The sequence below is a fragment of the Tachypleus tridentatus genome, chromosome 7 (assembly GCF_004210375.1).
Source record: "Tachypleus tridentatus isolate NWPU-2018 chromosome 7, ASM421037v1, whole genome shotgun sequence".
NCBI classification, from domain to species: domain Eukaryota; kingdom Metazoa; phylum Arthropoda; class Merostomata; order Xiphosura; family Limulidae; genus Tachypleus; species Tachypleus tridentatus.
The window spans coordinates 33,482,594-33,501,567 of NC_134831.1; the positions used below are offsets into that span (position 1 = coordinate 33,482,594).

General features: G+C 33.4%; 1 protein-coding gene across 1 annotated transcript; it reads right to left on the reverse strand.

Annotated features, from left to right (window-relative positions):
• Nucleotides 1-276: 276 nt before the first annotated feature.
• On the reverse strand, nucleotides 277-18,738 carry LOC143255399 (26S proteasome regulatory subunit 6B-like). The gene is made up of 9 exons (XM_076510998.1): nucleotides 18,595-18,738; nucleotides 17,414-17,512; nucleotides 16,788-16,974; nucleotides 14,603-14,749; nucleotides 5,432-5,635; nucleotides 4,931-5,098; nucleotides 3,761-3,837; nucleotides 2,035-2,259; nucleotides 277-562 (listed from the first exon to the last, which is right to left on the reverse strand). Exons 1-9 carry the CDS (start codon nucleotides 18,625-18,627, stop codon nucleotides 449-451), a joined length of 1,254 nt encoding a protein of 417 aa, XP_076367113.1. The 5' UTR covers nucleotides 18,628-18,738; the 3' UTR covers nucleotides 277-448.
• Nucleotides 18,739-18,974: the final 236 nt, after the last annotated feature.

Here is an 18,974-nt window from a genome sequence, read left to right on the forward strand (position 1 = left end):
TCACTAACCATGTTGCATTTTTATGTAAATTTAGTATGAATCCAATAAAAACCAATACAACTTTCTGAGACTAGCTTTCTTTGATGACTGGTTTCAGTATAGATATAATTAAAAAACTTCCTATGGCTGTAAACTAAAATGTGGCATGCTAGGCTCAACATGGCAGTTACAGAGAACCACCAACTATATTTACATTTTCTAATCAACATGACCTTACAAATACAATGACAGAATGTTAATAAATAATTACATATCATTAAAACAGCAAGAATTGAACTCGCTTTTTTGTTTTTTTATTTCAGAAATTAAATATACATTTGCTTTTCTTGTTCAGAACCACAGAGCTTTTGATTTAATGTGTACATAGTTATTTTTAAAGTACTTTACCTTGGAGATGCTTTAAGCTTAGAATACAGTCTTATCATGCTGAATCGATGTGGTGTTTTTTTTATCTGTAAAATTCATGTTCTGATTCATCTTTCTTGATATTGTTTTTATATCCTTTTTCAAAGTCTTTTGTGAGCACAACATATCGATTTTCTCTCACTGCATGCATACCAGCCTGAGAAGAAAGATAAACATTAAATGGAATACATTTTTAAAAATGTATGTTAATCAAATGGAGGGGGGAAGTAGAAAGAATTTCATTATATTTTACAAATAAGCAAGGAAAGCATTTACAAACTTTAGTATAACTACTTAAGAGTACAAAACCCAAGTACATCATCTCACTTAGGAAGAATATACTTTTTTACATAGTCAAACTAAGTCAGTCCAATATTAACTCTTTATTAACTGAGCAATACCATACTTGCTGGTGTGTAAGACAATATTTATTATTCTTAAAACAATGCCTGATCTTTACTACGTGCCTTAAACACAGATCCTTCCAATAAGAAATCCCTGGTTAACAGCACATTTAACCAAAACTACACTGTTCTTTTTACTTTTGTCTGCTTTAACATCATACTACCAACTTGGTTACAATAACAGATTTGTAATGGTATTGTCTATCTTGATTTTTCATAACTAGAAGTTATCTCAAGTGCTGGTTACAATTAATCGAGACATTGTTCATTTAAATGTACTGATCTTACACTAAAACACTGATACTACTGTACTAAAAAAACGATTAGTTTGTGTAACATATACTAATTTTGTAAACATGTTTTTATAGTAGAGCACTATATCCTAAGATTTCATATTTTTTTGTAACAGAAAAGTAGTTCAACTGAGATAAAAAACTTTAAATTAGTTCATTACATGTTTCTAACTTATATTGTACTATCTTTAGTGCTGGAAGAGCATTAAAAATTTATGGTTGTACAAGATTGCAGGTTAGTAGTTCAAAAATAACTTTTAAGAATTTCTTTACAAAAGTAATAACCCATTTGCCAAACCTCCAAGAAGTAAACTTAATTTGCTTACAAAAAAGTCCAGGGCATCTTCTGGTATGAATTTATTTGTTGTTGTATAAAGAACAAATTAACGTATGATTTTCACACAGAAAAAAAGAGAAAATACTTTTGTATGTTAAAAGTAACTTTTCTGATCCTATGCGAAGCTTAACTTACATTTCAAATGTACTAATAGTAATGTTTAATTGGATCCACAGTGGTATGTCTGTGGATTTATGTTGCTAGAAATTGGGTTTCAATACCTCTGGTAGGCAGAGCACAGATGTCCCTTTGGTTAGCCTTGTGCTTAAAAATAAATAATTGTTTGATGAGTGTTGTAAAATTTTAAGTTTATTTTGTGAATTCATAATTTTATTAAAAAGACAAATAGACCTATCTCTGTCTCACTATCAAGTCAATTTAATTTAACAATTTTAATTACTGAAATTAAATTTCTCAAAACATTGATATACTGCAAGATTTAAACACTTTTGTCCTGTTAACACTAAAACAGAACATCCTGGTCATTATACAAACAGAATACTGTAACAAAAAGATTACCCACATAATATTCATAGTTAAGTACAACAGACATGCTAAAAACAGGCTAAATAAACAAATATCAATTAACACTGACCTCTTGACAAATGGCATTAATGTCAGCTCCAGAGATCTTATCTGGTCGAGCAACATAATCTTCAAGGTCAACCTCATCACTCAAATTCATCTTGGCAGTAACAGTAGAAAATATTAATCTTTTCTGTCTCCTGTCTGGCATTGGGAACTCAATCTTTCTGTCCAGTCGTCCAGGTCTTAATAAAGCAGGATCCAAGGTGTCTGCCCTGTTGGTTGCCATTATCACCTACCGTGAACAGAATATTTAATAAGAATACTTTTGAAACTTAATTATATATTCTTAGTTACCTTACAACACTTTCAATAGCATTTTCTTTTTTAAAAATTAAACTAGCAAAAGACTTAAAATACCTACCAAAAATAATTGAAATAAAATTTGTAAATGTATTATGCAATTTAATTGAAACTTTAAAACATTTAACCAGGATTTTTATCTTTAAAATATAATAAATGTAGAGAGGAGTTTAATAAAACTAGTAATAAAAAAGAAGTTAATTTTTATTAATAGGACAAGTATTCTGTGCCAAATTTAAATCCACTAACACTTAATGTACAGAGATAATGATGCATTTATAATAGTATTTTTTTCTAGTAAACTATAAAGAAAGTAAAACATTAAAAAACAGTATCTGCAGTTGATTTTGTGCCAGTTTTTTTTATTAGTTATACATTTTAATTCACTTGTGAAATTCTGGTAAAATAAGACAAGTGTAATAAATTTTCAGCAATTTCAAGCATTATAATATTACCACTTATTCGAAAAAACTGTTAAATAACAAAAGAAAATCTTAAAATTACCATGAAGATCTTTGTAAAAACATTTTTTTAGAAGTGTTTAGAATCTTTTTTAGCTAATACATCATTTCTAATATGGTTTAAACCACTGTTGAGTGTAAGCAATTTTCTTACAGAAACATTTGTAAAATTATACTCCATAATATATCATTTAAAAGTACATTAGTTTTAGCAATAGTTAATGAAGAAAAACAATGTGCAAACTACAATATACTATCTTTCAGAAGTAAAAACTTGCAATTTTCAATGTTTTACTACAAGGAATATGCGCTTCAGTTACCACTAGCAATGAATAAGCTCATGATGAAGAAGTAATGAGGTTTGACAAACTGTATTCAAAACTCTTTCAACCCAAAATGAAAGTATAAAAGTGTTCTATGTACTGTTTTGTCAACTAGTGGTTCTTCACCCTTTTAACTGAAGGGTCCAATATTTCACACAGTTATAAACAAAATGTATTGCACTGTTGGCATATTAGGTACTATGTGTTGAAGAAATGGTATTTTATTTGTCTTTTCATATCACTTGTAATGTCTTGGAATACCATTGATTTTGGAATAGTGACAAAGAATACATGAACAATACATGTATAAAGGATCCCAAAATTAAACTGGACTGTAACTTATTAACAAATATTACAACATTTATTTCTATCCTAAGTCACTTTCAAGATACAATACCTTCCTTAAAAACCGTTCCTCTTTTTACATAATAACCATAATTTCTTGTATAAATATAACCTACATGAAACTGATTGCCAAACATGTAAACAACTCTTAAAATAAATGCTATGACAGGGTTATTCTGTCCAAATAATATTCAGGCATTAACATCGTGCTTTATACCGATTAAATTTTAACCACAAAGTAAGAGGTGTACATGAGTACTTAATTTTGTTTCTCTCAGTAAGCACAAACAATCGGGATACTTACCTTAACATTTGTTGTCTGATCAAAACCATCCATTTGATTTAATAATTCAAGCAAAATCCTCTGCACCTCTCTATCAGCTGACAACAGAAAAATGTGTTGTGGTACACACAAATTAATTTCATACTGTTCTATGTTTTATAAACTTTATTTGAACTTAAATTATTTTTCTTTATACCCATGAGGTTCACATATTGAATAACATTGTTTTCAGCTGTCAAACACTCATTGAAAGAAACTATGTGTCTGTGTGATTATTTGCATTATACGTAAAACATACGGGAAATCCACTCCAGCAACAAGTGAGACACACTCTGATACTGATGTTGTTTTTTCACTTTTATTTCTGGGTTATGTATTTATAAGGATTTTGTAACAAACAAATGTAGTCCGAAGAGCAATTTATTGCATAATCACTTTGGAAACATTTTACTAAAAAGCTACAATATAGATGGACTCCATCAACAATTTTAAGGTTAACAAACTGACTGGATAAAACAACAAACATGTGTAAGCTGGGATCATGTTACAGTGTCTTCATTTTAAAAGTTCAAACCTCACTAAAAATGCCTTAACACATTCACTTGATATTTTTTTATTTATTCCACTTGTTCCCAGTCAATAACTTTAGGTATGGTATTCTTTAACAACTATAAACAAGAGATTTGTATATATTCCAGAATAAGCATTTCATGTTCTTCTAGCACCTTTTTTCAGTGTATTTTCGACATTTTTCTGTATCATATTAATGAATTCAAATCCCAAAGAGCCCACTAAGATGTTTTAAACTGGATTAAAGAACTTTTGTCATATGAGCAATGACTGATCAGAATGCTAATAATAGCATTCCAAAAATTGCAAAACAATTGCAGTTTATATAGAGAACATATTTGTGGGCTAAATGTAGCTGTGGATCTGAGAATCCATCACTTGAATCCTGTTATGCAAAATAAAAAAAACAACAAAAAATAATTACTTTCTATGTTGGGACCATTGGCTCATTGTCAAATTTTGCTATTCAATTGGACAAAAATATCTCAATTGTTAACAGTGAGAATTTGTGATTAGTTGTCTCTAGTCTGAGTTTACTTATGGAGAACAAGTTGGTTTAAAAGATAACATTTCAAATATCTTAATTTTACTTCTTAGTCTATAATACAAAGTAGTACCAACCTCCGGTTTGAGCATCAAATCGTTTTGTTGCAATAGCATCAATTTCATCAATGAATATGATAGCAGGTGCATTCTCTTTAGCTAATCGGAAGACATCTCTCACCATCCTTGGACCTTCACCAAGATATTTCTGAACAAATTCAGATCCTACAACCCTTATAAAAGCAGCTAAGAAGAAAAAAAAAGAAAAAAAGAGAAGGTTGGAAAAAAATCATAGTTTTTAGAATGACATTTGTCTTTTATGAAATGATAATATAAACCATTGAACTTATTCAATCAGTTTAATTAAAATTTCACACAGAAACATTTAAATGGCTGCTTTTACATCTAAAGTCACAAAAGTATATTTATTTCACTTCAGTCAACTTTTCTTTAATAACAAAGTCAGATGCACTACAGTTTTGAACTTAATATAAAAGAAACAGCATTTAAAGACATCTATCTTAAAAAAATGTAGTACCGGTATAATTAAAACTAGGACCAAGAGTAATGGCTATTAACCTGTTGTATGATGTGCTACAGCCTTAGCCAACATTGTCTTTCCACAACCTGGAGGGCCATACATGAGAACCCCTCGGGGAGGGTCAATACCAATCTGTTTGTAGAGTTCAAAGTGGGTGAGAGGTAGTTCAACAGCCTCTCTGATCTCCTGTTTCTGTACATCCAAACCTCCAATATCAGAGTAGCATACCTCAGGCTTCTCATCTGATCAAGAGAACATCATGTTGATATAGAAGTGCAGAATGACAATAAATAATTAAAACATTATGAAGAACTGGTTTATAAATGTGCATTTTCCTTTAAACAGTTGCTTAGGAAGGATTTTCTATTTCGTACATTAAACACCAGATAAATTCTAAAGCATAGAGACTACAGGTTGCTCTTAAACTTATCACTTTATAAATACAGCTTTGAAACACAAGTAAGCTAAATATTCTACATAAAATAATATACTCTTACCAATACACAAACCAATACAAAGTTAGCAGCTGCAGTGCAGATTAAAGTATAATTAGTTGAAAGGAAATTGTGATGAATTCCAAACATATACAACTATTTCTGTCAGTATAGTTGTTGTAACTAAATAATAATTAGTTACTATACAAAGACTGACTTGATTGTACTGTTCTATTTGAATGGCTGAGGTAATTCTTATGGGAACATTTAAGGAGGAGTGACTACAGCATAATTACATGTGATGTTTCATTACATGATAAGATAAAGACGACAATTTTAGTTCCTAATTTTCAAGTCCAATTTTGAGGCCATGAGATAAGAGTTATTATCAATGAATTAAGGTAATACATTAAAAGTTCATGCTAAACAAATATGGGAAATCTTAAAAAAAGAGATTGCTTTCTATTATAGATAAGCATGTTCCTAAATGGAAAAAAAAGAAATGATTTGGAAAGTACAATCTCAAACTGTCAAGTTTAAACAAATGAGAAAACTGGAAATAAAAAACACAATTATAATATTTTTAAATTTACAGTCAGGTTGCAGGATTAATGATTGTAGAAAAGCTTTATTTGATTGACAAATTCAGGAAGGGTTATGACAATCAACCAGTGATGATGTTAAAGCTAAGGGCAAAGATTTTTTATAGTACATTAAATAAAAGCAAAATGTTAAACTGGAGATTGGTCAAGGTTTTTCTCAAATACCATGATATGGTTTGAGTATCTTCTATTTTTGGAAAAACAGATATTTGAATGCTTAGGAACAGGGATATTACTATTGGAAGTATTGGAATTTCTGACATGAGTAAAATTCTAAAGTAGTGAAACACATTTTGTAAAATCATATAGTGAAATATGATAGAGCCAGCATAGACTCACTAGAGGAAATCTGTGTTTCAAGGATGTTTCTTGTTATCTAGATGATGTAAAAGTTATAATGCATAGCTAAAAAATCAAACTTGCATGGTTTGGAGAACACCTAGTTAAGTGGATTGTTGGATGGGATAGAGCAAAGATTATCATTAAGCTCTTCAGTGCCGTAGACAACTCATCCAAGCCGATCGGTAACTCAGTGACACGGACGAGTTAATTCATTCTCAATAATACCTAACGCCAACGCTAGATGTCAATACCATACATGCATTTGACCTACTTACAAATTGTTTCACTTTCGATCCAAAATGACATCACGAAAAAATTTACAAAATGAAGAAGCATTAGAGTTGTATTGTAGCAGCTGAAATACTTGGCAGTCAACAGGTTAATGGAGTCCCATAAAATCTAACTCTTTCCATGTATATCACAGCCTTAGTCTCTACTCCTTCTTTACCTTTATGATACTGATAGAAGGATTATTAGTTATTAATACAGTTGACCTGGTCATTTCTATCTTTCATATGTATTGAGGATGCTAAGGTTCATAGAATGACTTGGATCAATTGGTAAATTGTACAAAAATTCGGCAAATGACATAACCATGAGGGTAAGATACTGCTTTTGAGTTATCACAATTTGGTCCACAAGCTAATACAGAAGGGACCCCACTCAATATAATGGCTGAAGAAAAATATCTTGAGCCATTACAAGATAGTTTTGTTGCTAGTAATAAAGCTAATATTTTGTGACATTGATATATAAGTCAAAAGAGGTAATCCTTTACGTCTAGTTACATCTTGATTGTAATACTGTCTACAGGTTTGGCTTCCTTATTAAAGAAGTTGATTGGTTGATGTTTTACAACACAAAGCAGCTGGCTATCTGTGTCAAACATCCAATAAAAAGTTAAAATTAAAGTAAAATTAGGAAATTTATAAAAGGAATTTAAGGTAAAATAAAACAAAGAAAAAAGGGCATAAAACCTAAGTTTACATCTAGTCAACAGCATCAAGAGAAAAACTACAATAATACAAATGGTAAAGGACTTTCTGTAGCATGATTGTAATTATCATAACTTGCCAGGAAGACTAACAGGTAAGTACAAAAACCACCGTCAGTCACCTGTAGTTGGCCTTTCCAGTTCTGGTTCCGAGTTATTTGATGTTATGGCTATTTTCAAAAAGTGAAGTAATAAAAATTTTAAAAGACTTGTAGCAAAATTTGAATAATAACTCACCAGGATGACTAACAGGTAGTTTGAACAGCAGTGTTAGTCACCTGAAGTTGGCCTTTCCAGTCCAAGTTATTTGACTTTAGAGCCATTTTCTGTTTTCAAATCGAACTAGATGGACTGCAATTCTTAAAAAGGAATCACATTAAAAAAAGGTCTAATGTATAAATTAAAAAAAGCTTAAATAGCATTAAAAGATCGGTCGCCTTCAAAAAATTAAAACATTTCTAAGGTGGGCAGTGTCACCATGACCAATAACACTGTCTAATGTTATGGACAGACCTTGAGACAGAATATGTTTAAAACGGTGCCGTCATTGAAAGTCGTAATGACGGCAAGAAAGTGATATGTGGCTTATTGTGATCTGAGTGTTACACAAACTACACACTGGTGCATCAGTTCGAGGTAAAAGAAAACAATGAGTTAAAAAACTGTGACCAATGTGTAGTCTAGTTAGAACAACTTCCTCTTTCTGATCCTTAAGGACGCAAGATGGCAAAAGTCCAAATAGGGTTTTATTTGGAAAAGCTTGTTGTCACGTTGCTCATTCCAAGTCAACTGCCAGCTGGCATGGAGCCGAGCATTGAATACAGGACCATAATCCACGTATGGAACAGACTCAGTGGTGATAGTGCTAGAGCAGATAGACTTAGCTGCAGTGTCGACGAGCTTGTTTCCAGGAATACCAACATGGTCCGGTATCCAGAAAAATTCGAAAAAAGATGATGTTAAAGAGACATTGGCCAGTCGGTTTTGAATATCGATGAGAACAGGATGTGAACTAATTTAAGCAATTCCAGGGCTAGTAGAGAAATAAGTGAGTCAGTATAAATAGTGCAGTTTGAATACTGCTTAGCTTCTATGTGATCCAGGGCAAGAGAAATTGCATACAGTTCAACAGTGAACACAGAACTTGTAGAGCGGATTCTGCTCACAACCAACCATGGCTGAGCCCACACAGTCACCTGATTTTGAACCATCTGTATAAAGGAGTGGAAGGATGGTTCGAAAGATGTTCAGCAAATAACAGACAGTATTTTGAATCAGGAGTGTCTGCTTTTCTGAGATGACTTAAAGATAGGTCACATTTGGGGACTGTAAGAAGCCATGCTGGGATGGGCTGACCAGTGGATACAGCAATGTTATCCAAAGACAGACTCAATTCATTTAACTGCGCGTGGATACGAAGGCCAAAAGGAGCAATGGCAGATCATCTATTCTGAAAAAGTATGGCCCACCGAGGAAGGAAAATACAATCCCAGGTGGGATGCTTTGATAAGGAACGAAGTTTCGAAACACATAGTAAAGACAGTTGCAAATGGCAGAGGTGCAAGAAGGTTCATGAGACTCTACATATAAGCTCTGAGCTGGGAAAGTGCAGAGCCAAAGTCCTGCATGATGAATGGGGTCCAGCATCTTTAAATCTGAAGTCCTGGCAGTGGTATAAAGGTCAGCTTACGGTCATAGATAACTTTGCCAATCCAGAATCAGGGTGAAAACCCTGTTGGTGGCAAAATCTCATGCAAACGGTTTTAGAGAGATTTAGATAAAGCAGTTTGCCATGGTTCACTTCAGTAAACGATTGAGGGCAGTTTGTAGCTGCTGCTCAATATACCTCATGTTCGACAACTGACAGGAGATGTGAAAGTCATAAACACATAACCCATTTGGAATAGTAAGAGGGAGTTGTTCAGTGATGGCATTAATCTTTATATTGAAAAGTGTGACACTACAAACGCAGCCCTGACGAACTCCAAGCTCCTGTTGGAAAGAACAGGAAAGTGTTGAACCAACACAAACTTGGAATCTCCTGTCCATTAAAAAATTGTTGATAAAAATGGGCAAGTGGTCACGTAACCCGTATATATGGAGGTCTCGCAAAATGCCCTACCTCCATGTTGTGTTATAAGCCTTCTCAATGTCAAAGAATACTGATACAAGATGTTGTCATTTGAGAAAGGCTTCTCTGATGGGCATTTCAAGTGGAATCACGTGGTCCAAGGTAAAGTGTTGTCATTGGAACCCACACTTGATTGGTGAGAGGAGGTTGCTTAATTCAAGTAACCAAATGAGATGAGCATTAACAATCCTCTCTAAATTCTTACAGAGACAGCTCATCAAAGCAATTGGATGGTAGTTTGGAGGAACCGTCGGATCCTTCCCAGGCTAAGAGAAAGGTAGGGCAATGGCATGGCGCTAGGCATCAGGAAAAACATTCTCTTGCCAGATTCAGTTAAAAACAAGCAGAAGAACAGTAAGAGAAGCAGGAGATAGAAGGCACAACATTTCATAATGTACATCATCAGGTCAAACTGATGAAGAGCCAGTTTAAGTTCCACCAGTGTAAAGGGACGATTATAGTCATAGATACAATCAGCTTCAAAGGACAGAGGTGTTTGTTCTGCCTGAATCTTGAGGGCTAAGAAAGTGGAGGAAGAAGCAGAAGTGCTACATGCTCGGCAAAAGCTTTCACCTAGAGTACCTGTGATGCTCTGGATATCAGCTATTTCCTGGCTATCAGAGAGCATGACTGAGAGGGGGACAGCATTATACTGCCTACTGACCTTTCAAATCTTGTCCCATATGACTTTGGAACTGGTGATAGAAGATATGCTGGTTGTGAACTTAATCCAAAATTCCTTCTGGCTTTGATGTCTTACTCACCGAGAACATGCACGGGCCTGCTGGAAAGCGATGCAGTGCGAGAGCGTGGGATACCTTCGAAAAGTATCCCAGGCCCATTGTGCGGCCTTCCATGCCATGTGGCAGGCAGAATTCCACCATGGATGAGGATATCGTGGAAAACTCGTTGAGATTTTAAGAATACACTGAGCAGCTGCTTGTATAATACAGTCAGTTACTGCTGTCACACAGTCATCTATTGATGGATGGCAGACAACAGCAGGATCAAGATCTGTGAGAACACTGAAAGATGGCCAGTTTGCTTCATCCAATTTCCACCAGGGCATGCGGGGTCGGGTGGAATCGATCACGGACAATCTCTCTCAAAATTATAGAAAAATGATCACTGCCTATTGTAGATTATTGTCAACCCTCCAAAAAAAATGGGAGAATAGTGAAGGGGAGCAAACGGAGAGATCAAAAGCAGTAAAGGAATGACTAGGTGCATGAAAATAAGACAAAAATTCAGTATTGAAAAGAGAAAGGTTGTGATCATAGAGCATATGCTCTATGATGCAACCTCTACTATCAACATCAGCTGTTCCCCAGAGGGGATGATGTCCATTAAAGTCCCCCAGAAATAAAAAGAGAGATGGCAACTGTTCAATGAGAGCATCATGGTCTGATTGATCATAGGTTTCTCCAGGTGACATATAGAGAGAGCAAATAGTAATGGTACGACCAAAGGAAACACGGATGGCTACGGCCTCCAAGGGTGTGTTGAGTGGCAAAGACAGGGTGGGTACATGCTGATCAACCAACAATGCCACCCCTCCATGCACCCGTCCATCACACAGTCTGTCATTTCTGTACAAAGAAAACTGCTGAACAATGACTGTATCAGCAGGTTTCAGAAATCTTTCCTGTATGGAGAGACATACAGCATGGTAGGAAGCAATTAGTGTTTTGATGTCATCCACATTAGAACGTAAACCTCGACAGTCCCATTATATCAAGATGGCCATTTTTATTTACATGTAGGTGAACTGGGTGGAGAACCATTCTGTTAAAGGCCACATCTTTTTTCTTTACTGTCTTTATTTCAGAGTGGTCAGTCAACCTCCATGGATCCTACCCTACGTCAACTGGGCAGATCTTTGCTGTTGGAAGAGGATTCCAGCAACTGAGGATGTGAATGAATGATCGTTTTGCATCATGGGGTGAGAAATGAAGATTTATCCAAGGAAATTCCTGTACCCAAAACCAAAGGAAGGGGATCTTGGGATTTGTTGGAATGTATAGAAGGGTCAGATGGGTTTTGAAGTTGATTCATCAACTTGTTTAACCATGGAGGTCAAAAGACTTATTTGTTGTCAAAATGATTCTTCTGGAGGAAAAGAGAGATCCGTCTGCATCTCCGCCTGTAGTAGTGGAATGGAGTGCAGCAGCATATGCCCGAGATGAAGTGGTGGACAGCACCTTGTGAGCCTCAGAATAAGTAATGTTATGAATCCTTTTCAAATGTTGCACTTCTTTTTCTTCCAACCATTTAGGGCAAGAACAAAAGTAGGACGGGTGAGAGTCATTGCAATTGATGCAATGAGGATCCGTTTCACACTCGTAGGCATCATGGTCTTCACCATTTCAATGAGCACACATCAAGGAACCATGACGTGACATCATCGAGTGACTGAACCGCTGACACTGAAAACATCGGAGAGGGTTTGGAATGTATGGCTGTACTTTGCAATAAAGATAACCTGCCTTGATGGTGGTAGGCAGACAAGGTGACGTAAATGTGAGAATGAGGACATTGGTCAGCATCATAATTCCATCTTTGCGAGTGGATATATGCCTCACTGCAGAAACTCCTTGGGTGGAGAAACCAGTGAGAACCTCAGACTCTTGGATGTTCTTCAAATCCCTCTCAACAATAATGCATCATGATGAATTCAAAGTAGCATGAGGTGTAACCTCAATAGGTATATCCCCAATTACCTTTGAATGCAAGAGGAGTTCACTATGTCGATATGTGGATGTTTCTATCAGTATGTCACCAGATCAAAGCTTCTTTACTGATTTTGGAGAGCCAGCAAGTCCCTCCAGTCCCTTCTGAATAAAAAAGGGGGACATTTGCCCTAAAGGTTTGTCTGAAAGTGAATGCAATATAAGAAAATGAGGTACAACAGATGGTACATATGGAAAGGATTGCTGCTCAGAATCTTCAAGATGTGGTCACTTACCTATAGACTGTTTTTTCACTATTTTTATTAAGATTTTTAATTGGAGTGTCCATAATGAAAAAAGGAAAATTTCGGTTCCCACTGACCCCACCCACCATGGAGACCTACGAGGGGATGCACTTAAATGTCAAACGAGGGCACTGCAGTAATGCCAGGGTTTTGTGAGCACTATACCCAAACACCAGCATCAGATATAATGTCCACAACAACTGTGGAGAACATCTATCACTGGTACTTGATTGACCCTAGCCCAAATGGACCAGCTGATTGACCCAAGGGGGGCCACCTATCTACAGGAATTCAAGGCCAAAGTGGTGTATTAGGGTGGACCTCTCAACCACGAAGATCCTCCCCTCCCCTTCACAGGTTGTCACGCATGGCAAACACATGGGTGGATGCTTAGATCCCAGAGGAGGTAAACTGAAAGAACAGAACCTTCCCTGGGAGGTCCCCTCACCATGTACAGGAATCCATGCAAAGGGGAGGAACTATTAGAATGGATAGAAGAGTTATAACACTGGGAGAGGTAAGGCCTTTTAAACTAACTTTCCTTGACAAAATGATGGTGAGAGATATTATTGCTACTTGGAGAATTATTCTGGAGACCAAAAGAAATATTAAATCGCTACAGTCTTTTGATAATACTTTATAATTCAGAAAAAGACAGACTAGGTTCCAATTAGACAGTTCTTAATAATGTAACATGGCAATTGGCTGATGTAGCGAGTTGCTGTTGGCAGTAATGGAAGCTAGCATTTTACAGAAGTTTTAAGAGGGAAATTCATAACTTCCTGAAAAATAATTTAAAGGGCTGGTGTAGATAGACAGCCTTGAAGGGTGAAATGATTTGCTGTTTCCCATATCTTGTGTTACACTTGTCTCTTTTATGATTGAACTCTCTCCTGAATATCTAAAAAAAAAAAATTTAATAAACTGTCTTCAATTATTCAGGTAAATGCTTATTAATATAAATTGTAAAATACAAAAGGATTGTTTTTCAACCTTCATTTCCTTCTTAAAAACTGCATTGAAATTGCACAAGGTTGTCTTAAAATAAAAGAAACTAAAGTCTTAATCTTTTCACTGTGGCTGGAACATACATTTCTTTCTGAACTGGGAAACATGTATATCCTAGCCACAGTGAACAGATTAAAATCTTTGTATGTGAGGAAACTAAAGAAAGTAATATAGTTTTTAACACAAATAATTACTGTTAATTATCTTAGTATAAGAAAGAGTCCAGTAAGAAGTTTAAGAATATCTCAAACTTTAGATTTTGGCTGTTGTAGGTTACTCTCTAGTCTGTAAAAGAGGTCATCAGGCTATATTTATAATAATAACCTTATTTTAAATACTGTTACATCAGGTGCTTAAAAAAAATCTAATGTATAAAAAGTTTGCTGTTAAACTATGACATCTTTTCAAAGACACCTCGTGATAAAATCACTCCTCAATGACTAGTAACATTTAATGTTAGCGTAACTAAACCTTTACGTGCAGAATATCAAGATAGCCTAACATAATATGGCATTGAATTGAAGTTTCTAAATAGAATTGACTAAAACAAGTATGGACTAATTTTCTATTACTAGACACTTATGAAAGTCTAATAAAGAGCAGTATTTTTAAAATTATGAACTTGAGTGATGTTTCAACAGATCTTTTTGCTTTATGAACAGTCATTCCATTTTGAGAATAAGTATACATTCTGAATTTGGGTTAAATGTGATGTATGACGTACCTGGACGAAGCATTGCTATGCTGCTATCTGCTTCTGGAGGTAAAACATCCACTAAGGCATTACTGTGCTTATGAAGAGCTACACTAGAACTGGGTTTAAGAAGTTCTCGATCAATAGTGGAAAGGATACGTACATAATAATTTGATCCTGCAAACATTAACAAACACAGCTGATAAAATTAAAACTGTAACATAATTAAAATAATGATTATCATAATAACTAAAAGCAATTATAACTCATCAAATCTAATTCATAGTAGTCCCCACCATAAGTGTGAAAACTGTTTTCTGATGTATTGTTATATATTTTCAAGTACTTTTAGTCACTTTATCTAGGACTGTCTCAACTATTTATATAATTTTAAGTTATTTCAGCTCTGACCTGCAAGGTTACTTTTAATTAGAAACTTTTAAGTAATAAGTTGAAAAACTTCATCTCATATATGATCATAGAATAAACAATTTTTATTTCTTTATTATCTACATTTTAGATCTGGTCAAAACAAAAAACAAATAAAAAAAATAAAAAAAACATGCTTTGTTACACTTTTCTATTCCATATTCTCTTTTTACTACTTTAGAAAATCTTCATTTTAATTATTTATTATAATGTTTTGAATGGTTTAACAACAATTAAGGAAAGTCCAGTGACAGATATTCTGAACAGGTTTCTCAAGAAAAATAAAATAAAATTACACAATGTTAAGAAAACAAGTAGGTTCAAACAATCAACTAAAGACGAAAATGTGAAACTCTCTAACTCAAGTTCTTTCACATGATGACACTTTCTTCCTAGTTTTCCAGGGCTACCTTTAACCTGTTCAGTGCCACAGACGAGATAATTCGTTCTCAATAATACCTAACTTCAACGCTAGATGTCAGTACCATACATGCATTTGACCTACTTACAAATTGTTTCACTTTCGATCCAAAATAGCATCACGAAAAAAGTTACAAAATGAAGAAGCATTAAAATTGTATTGTAGCAGCTAAAATACTTGGTAGTCAACAGGTTAAATAGCACTCAAATTGTGGACTTTTGTATTTTGTCTTTATTAAAATTAAATGGGTATGAAGTAATAATAAAAGAACAAATACATATACAATTCCTAGTACAGAAATTTTCTGTGCAATTTTAAACTTCAAGCATAAACTGTATAAGGCAAAATGCTTATTGATTTGTAATTGTTTTGCATTGTTTTCTTCATAGTGTTGAAGTTTCATGATGGAACAGTGAGGGAGGTATCTTTTACAATGTAATTTAATTTTTTTGGCACTAAAATGATCTAATAAAGGAAAACTCAGCCTCTCAAGCTTTTAGATTATAATAATTAAAATACAGTACAGTAAACCACATTTAGTCTCAGTATGTTTAATGAAGCTTTATTATGACTACAGGATGGACAACCATACACAAAATGTACATATAAGTAGGTAAAGCTAAAATACATCCAATATAATACTTTGGTTGTTGGTGGTATCTAAGAAAATGTTAATAATAGTCAAATAATATATTATGAATTGATGCAACTTATAATGATTTTGTGATTCCATTTGTTTACTACAAATAAATTAACTACCACAAAATTAGAATTTTTATATAGAACATTATAAATAGTTTACATGTTTTCTTATAGTAAAGCCATATTGGGCTATCTGCTGAGTCCACCGAGGGGAATTGAACCACTTATTTTAGTGTTGTAAATCTGTATAATTACCACTGTACCAGCAACGGGCATTATAAATATAACAGAATTTAAGAACAACTGAATGAAGGGACACAATCAAGGTCAACTTTTCACCAAAAATAAAACTAAAATAATTTATTCAAAAATTTTTTGCCCTATGTATTGATATATCTATAAATTAAAGCACTTGTTTTAAAGCAATAACGAATAAGCGTTTCTTATTTTTTCAACAAAATCTACTTCAAAAAATACACATGTATTACAGAATCCGTCTGGAGTTATTTTAGGTTCCTTCTTTGCTGTATCAATTATAATAAACAGTAAAACTCTAAAATTCTTGTTATTGTGTAAAATTCAATAAAAATGCATGTTAATATTTAAATAAAACTAGTAAAGAAATAGAATATAAATCTAAAGAATATCAGAGAGCTAAACAAAAACTCAATCTGTTTGTAAATGTATTATTTTAAAACTTGTGCAAAATAAAATACAACTTGCCTGTTGTAGAACCCACAATTCCTGTATTTTGATCTACTGCTTCAAGAAACTGCCCTATGACTAAGGGTACACTCTGGATTCTCTTTACTTCTTCTTGAGCATGAAGATACTCTTTTTTCAAGTTTTTCTGTTCATCTTTTATATACTCCTCTTGGACTTCTAGGAATTCAAGTTGCCGTTGGAGTTTCTAGGGTAGTAGATTTAAATAAAATTGAAATTGTTGAATGTCTTGGTACGTGTTTGGTAATAAGTATGTTATTTGACTTATTATAAACAAGATTCATTACAGAATGTGAACCATGACAACACAAGTAGAACTTGAAATTGTATATGTAATTCCCTTAATCATCCATAAACAGTGCAAGACCCACTCTGTGCCATTTTGGAACCAGACCAGAACCTTAACAATCTATATATTCACTAAAGTTCTTTCCAGTTGGCATTAAATTATACAATGTATCTTTTAATATAAATGTTATGTTACAAAACTTCATTCTTTGACTGTTATACTGAGAACTTTGAGGCAAAACACCTTCCTTTGCTAAATTGTATCATGACATCTTTTAGAAATGTGTAAAATGGCTTAACTGTAATATAGTTTTAGCTCTGAAACAAAATACATGTACCTTGTATTTAGTATACAAATCTTCAATATCCAACACATCAGCTGCTGAGAGATTAAGACCACTTGAAACACGAGGTTCTACAGATGCACACTCTTCTTGCTGTTACACGAGATGAAAGAAAACTTTTGTTATATACAGAAAATAAAAACACAAAAAAACAGACAGCTCTTAACTAACACATCAATTTCATGTTTTACAATGACAAACTTTAAGACTGGAATAGTTAATACAGTGTTTTTGTGCAGTTTTAATGACACACTGAAATATTAAGATTAAAATATATTTCTCAAGTGAAAAAAAAATTGTGAGTAGTAATAGACAATTCACTGATAACCTATCAGGTTGATAAATATCACATATAATTAATCAAAAGAACAATTAAATCCAATTACATCACATAAAATACCCAAATAATCAAAACACTGTCATTTCTAATTAGTTTGCTGTATTAAAGTTTGTTCTGCTTAGTGAGTTTCATGACTAAAATTTTCTTTTAAAAATCAAATAACCAAAATAAAGGTTTCTCATTATTAGTTTTTATTATGCCACCTACGAAAAAAATTGATATATTACTTGTATTACAGCTGTTGGGTGCACTATATTTGTTACTTTATTTCAGTCACATAAATGCTTCTTAAACATAACTATATTATTTGTCTTATTTTGTAAAATTGTTAGCCCTCAAAACAATTTTACAAAATAAGACAAATAATATAGTTATGTCACAATAATATAACTGTATTTGTAGTGTGGAAACAATGTATATGAGTAAAACCTTGAAAAGGACACCACAATGTAATCCTTTGATACATTATAAGATACTATGAGTGAAACCAAAAAGTGTTGTAATAATGTGCCAACCACACTACATCTGCCACATCCACTTCATTACCAACGAGGATATTTGCGTAACACCAGAACTGATCAGGCAGGCTGGCATACAACAAACATAATGATGGTATTGGCGCTATTTACATAATCAGTTTTCATGAGCAATTAGATGAGCTTAATATTGACTATATCATATGATACTAAGTCGGGCGGATGTGTTAGTATACACTGTTATCCCTAATAATTATTGAAAATGAAATTCTAAGCTACTGTACTAGTACTAGCCCTGTTAACTATATACGGTAGAGACTGGATTTATTAAGGAAGATCATATAATCCTTATTTATTACCTTTTCACGTAGGTTAATTCCCATTTCGTCCATGGTAAATTTAGTAAATAGAAAACCGTAAGAAATATGATAATTGTAATTAGTACCTTAAGCCTAAGTACATGAAGTCCAATAAGCTTCTTCCATCGAAACTTTCTCCATCTAGTGTTAAAATCAAGAAGAAATGCACACAAATATTATATATATTTATCTTCAAAATTCAGGACAAATAATAATAATAACACGTTAATCACCAAAATAACGAGTTAATCATTTGAAATTAAAGATACCGTTTTTCTTCCATTTGTGATTGATGTATTATTATATATTTATTTTAATATCGATGTTTGTTTCAGATAAATATATATTTAAAAATGCACGTAACTCATATTGTTAAATTA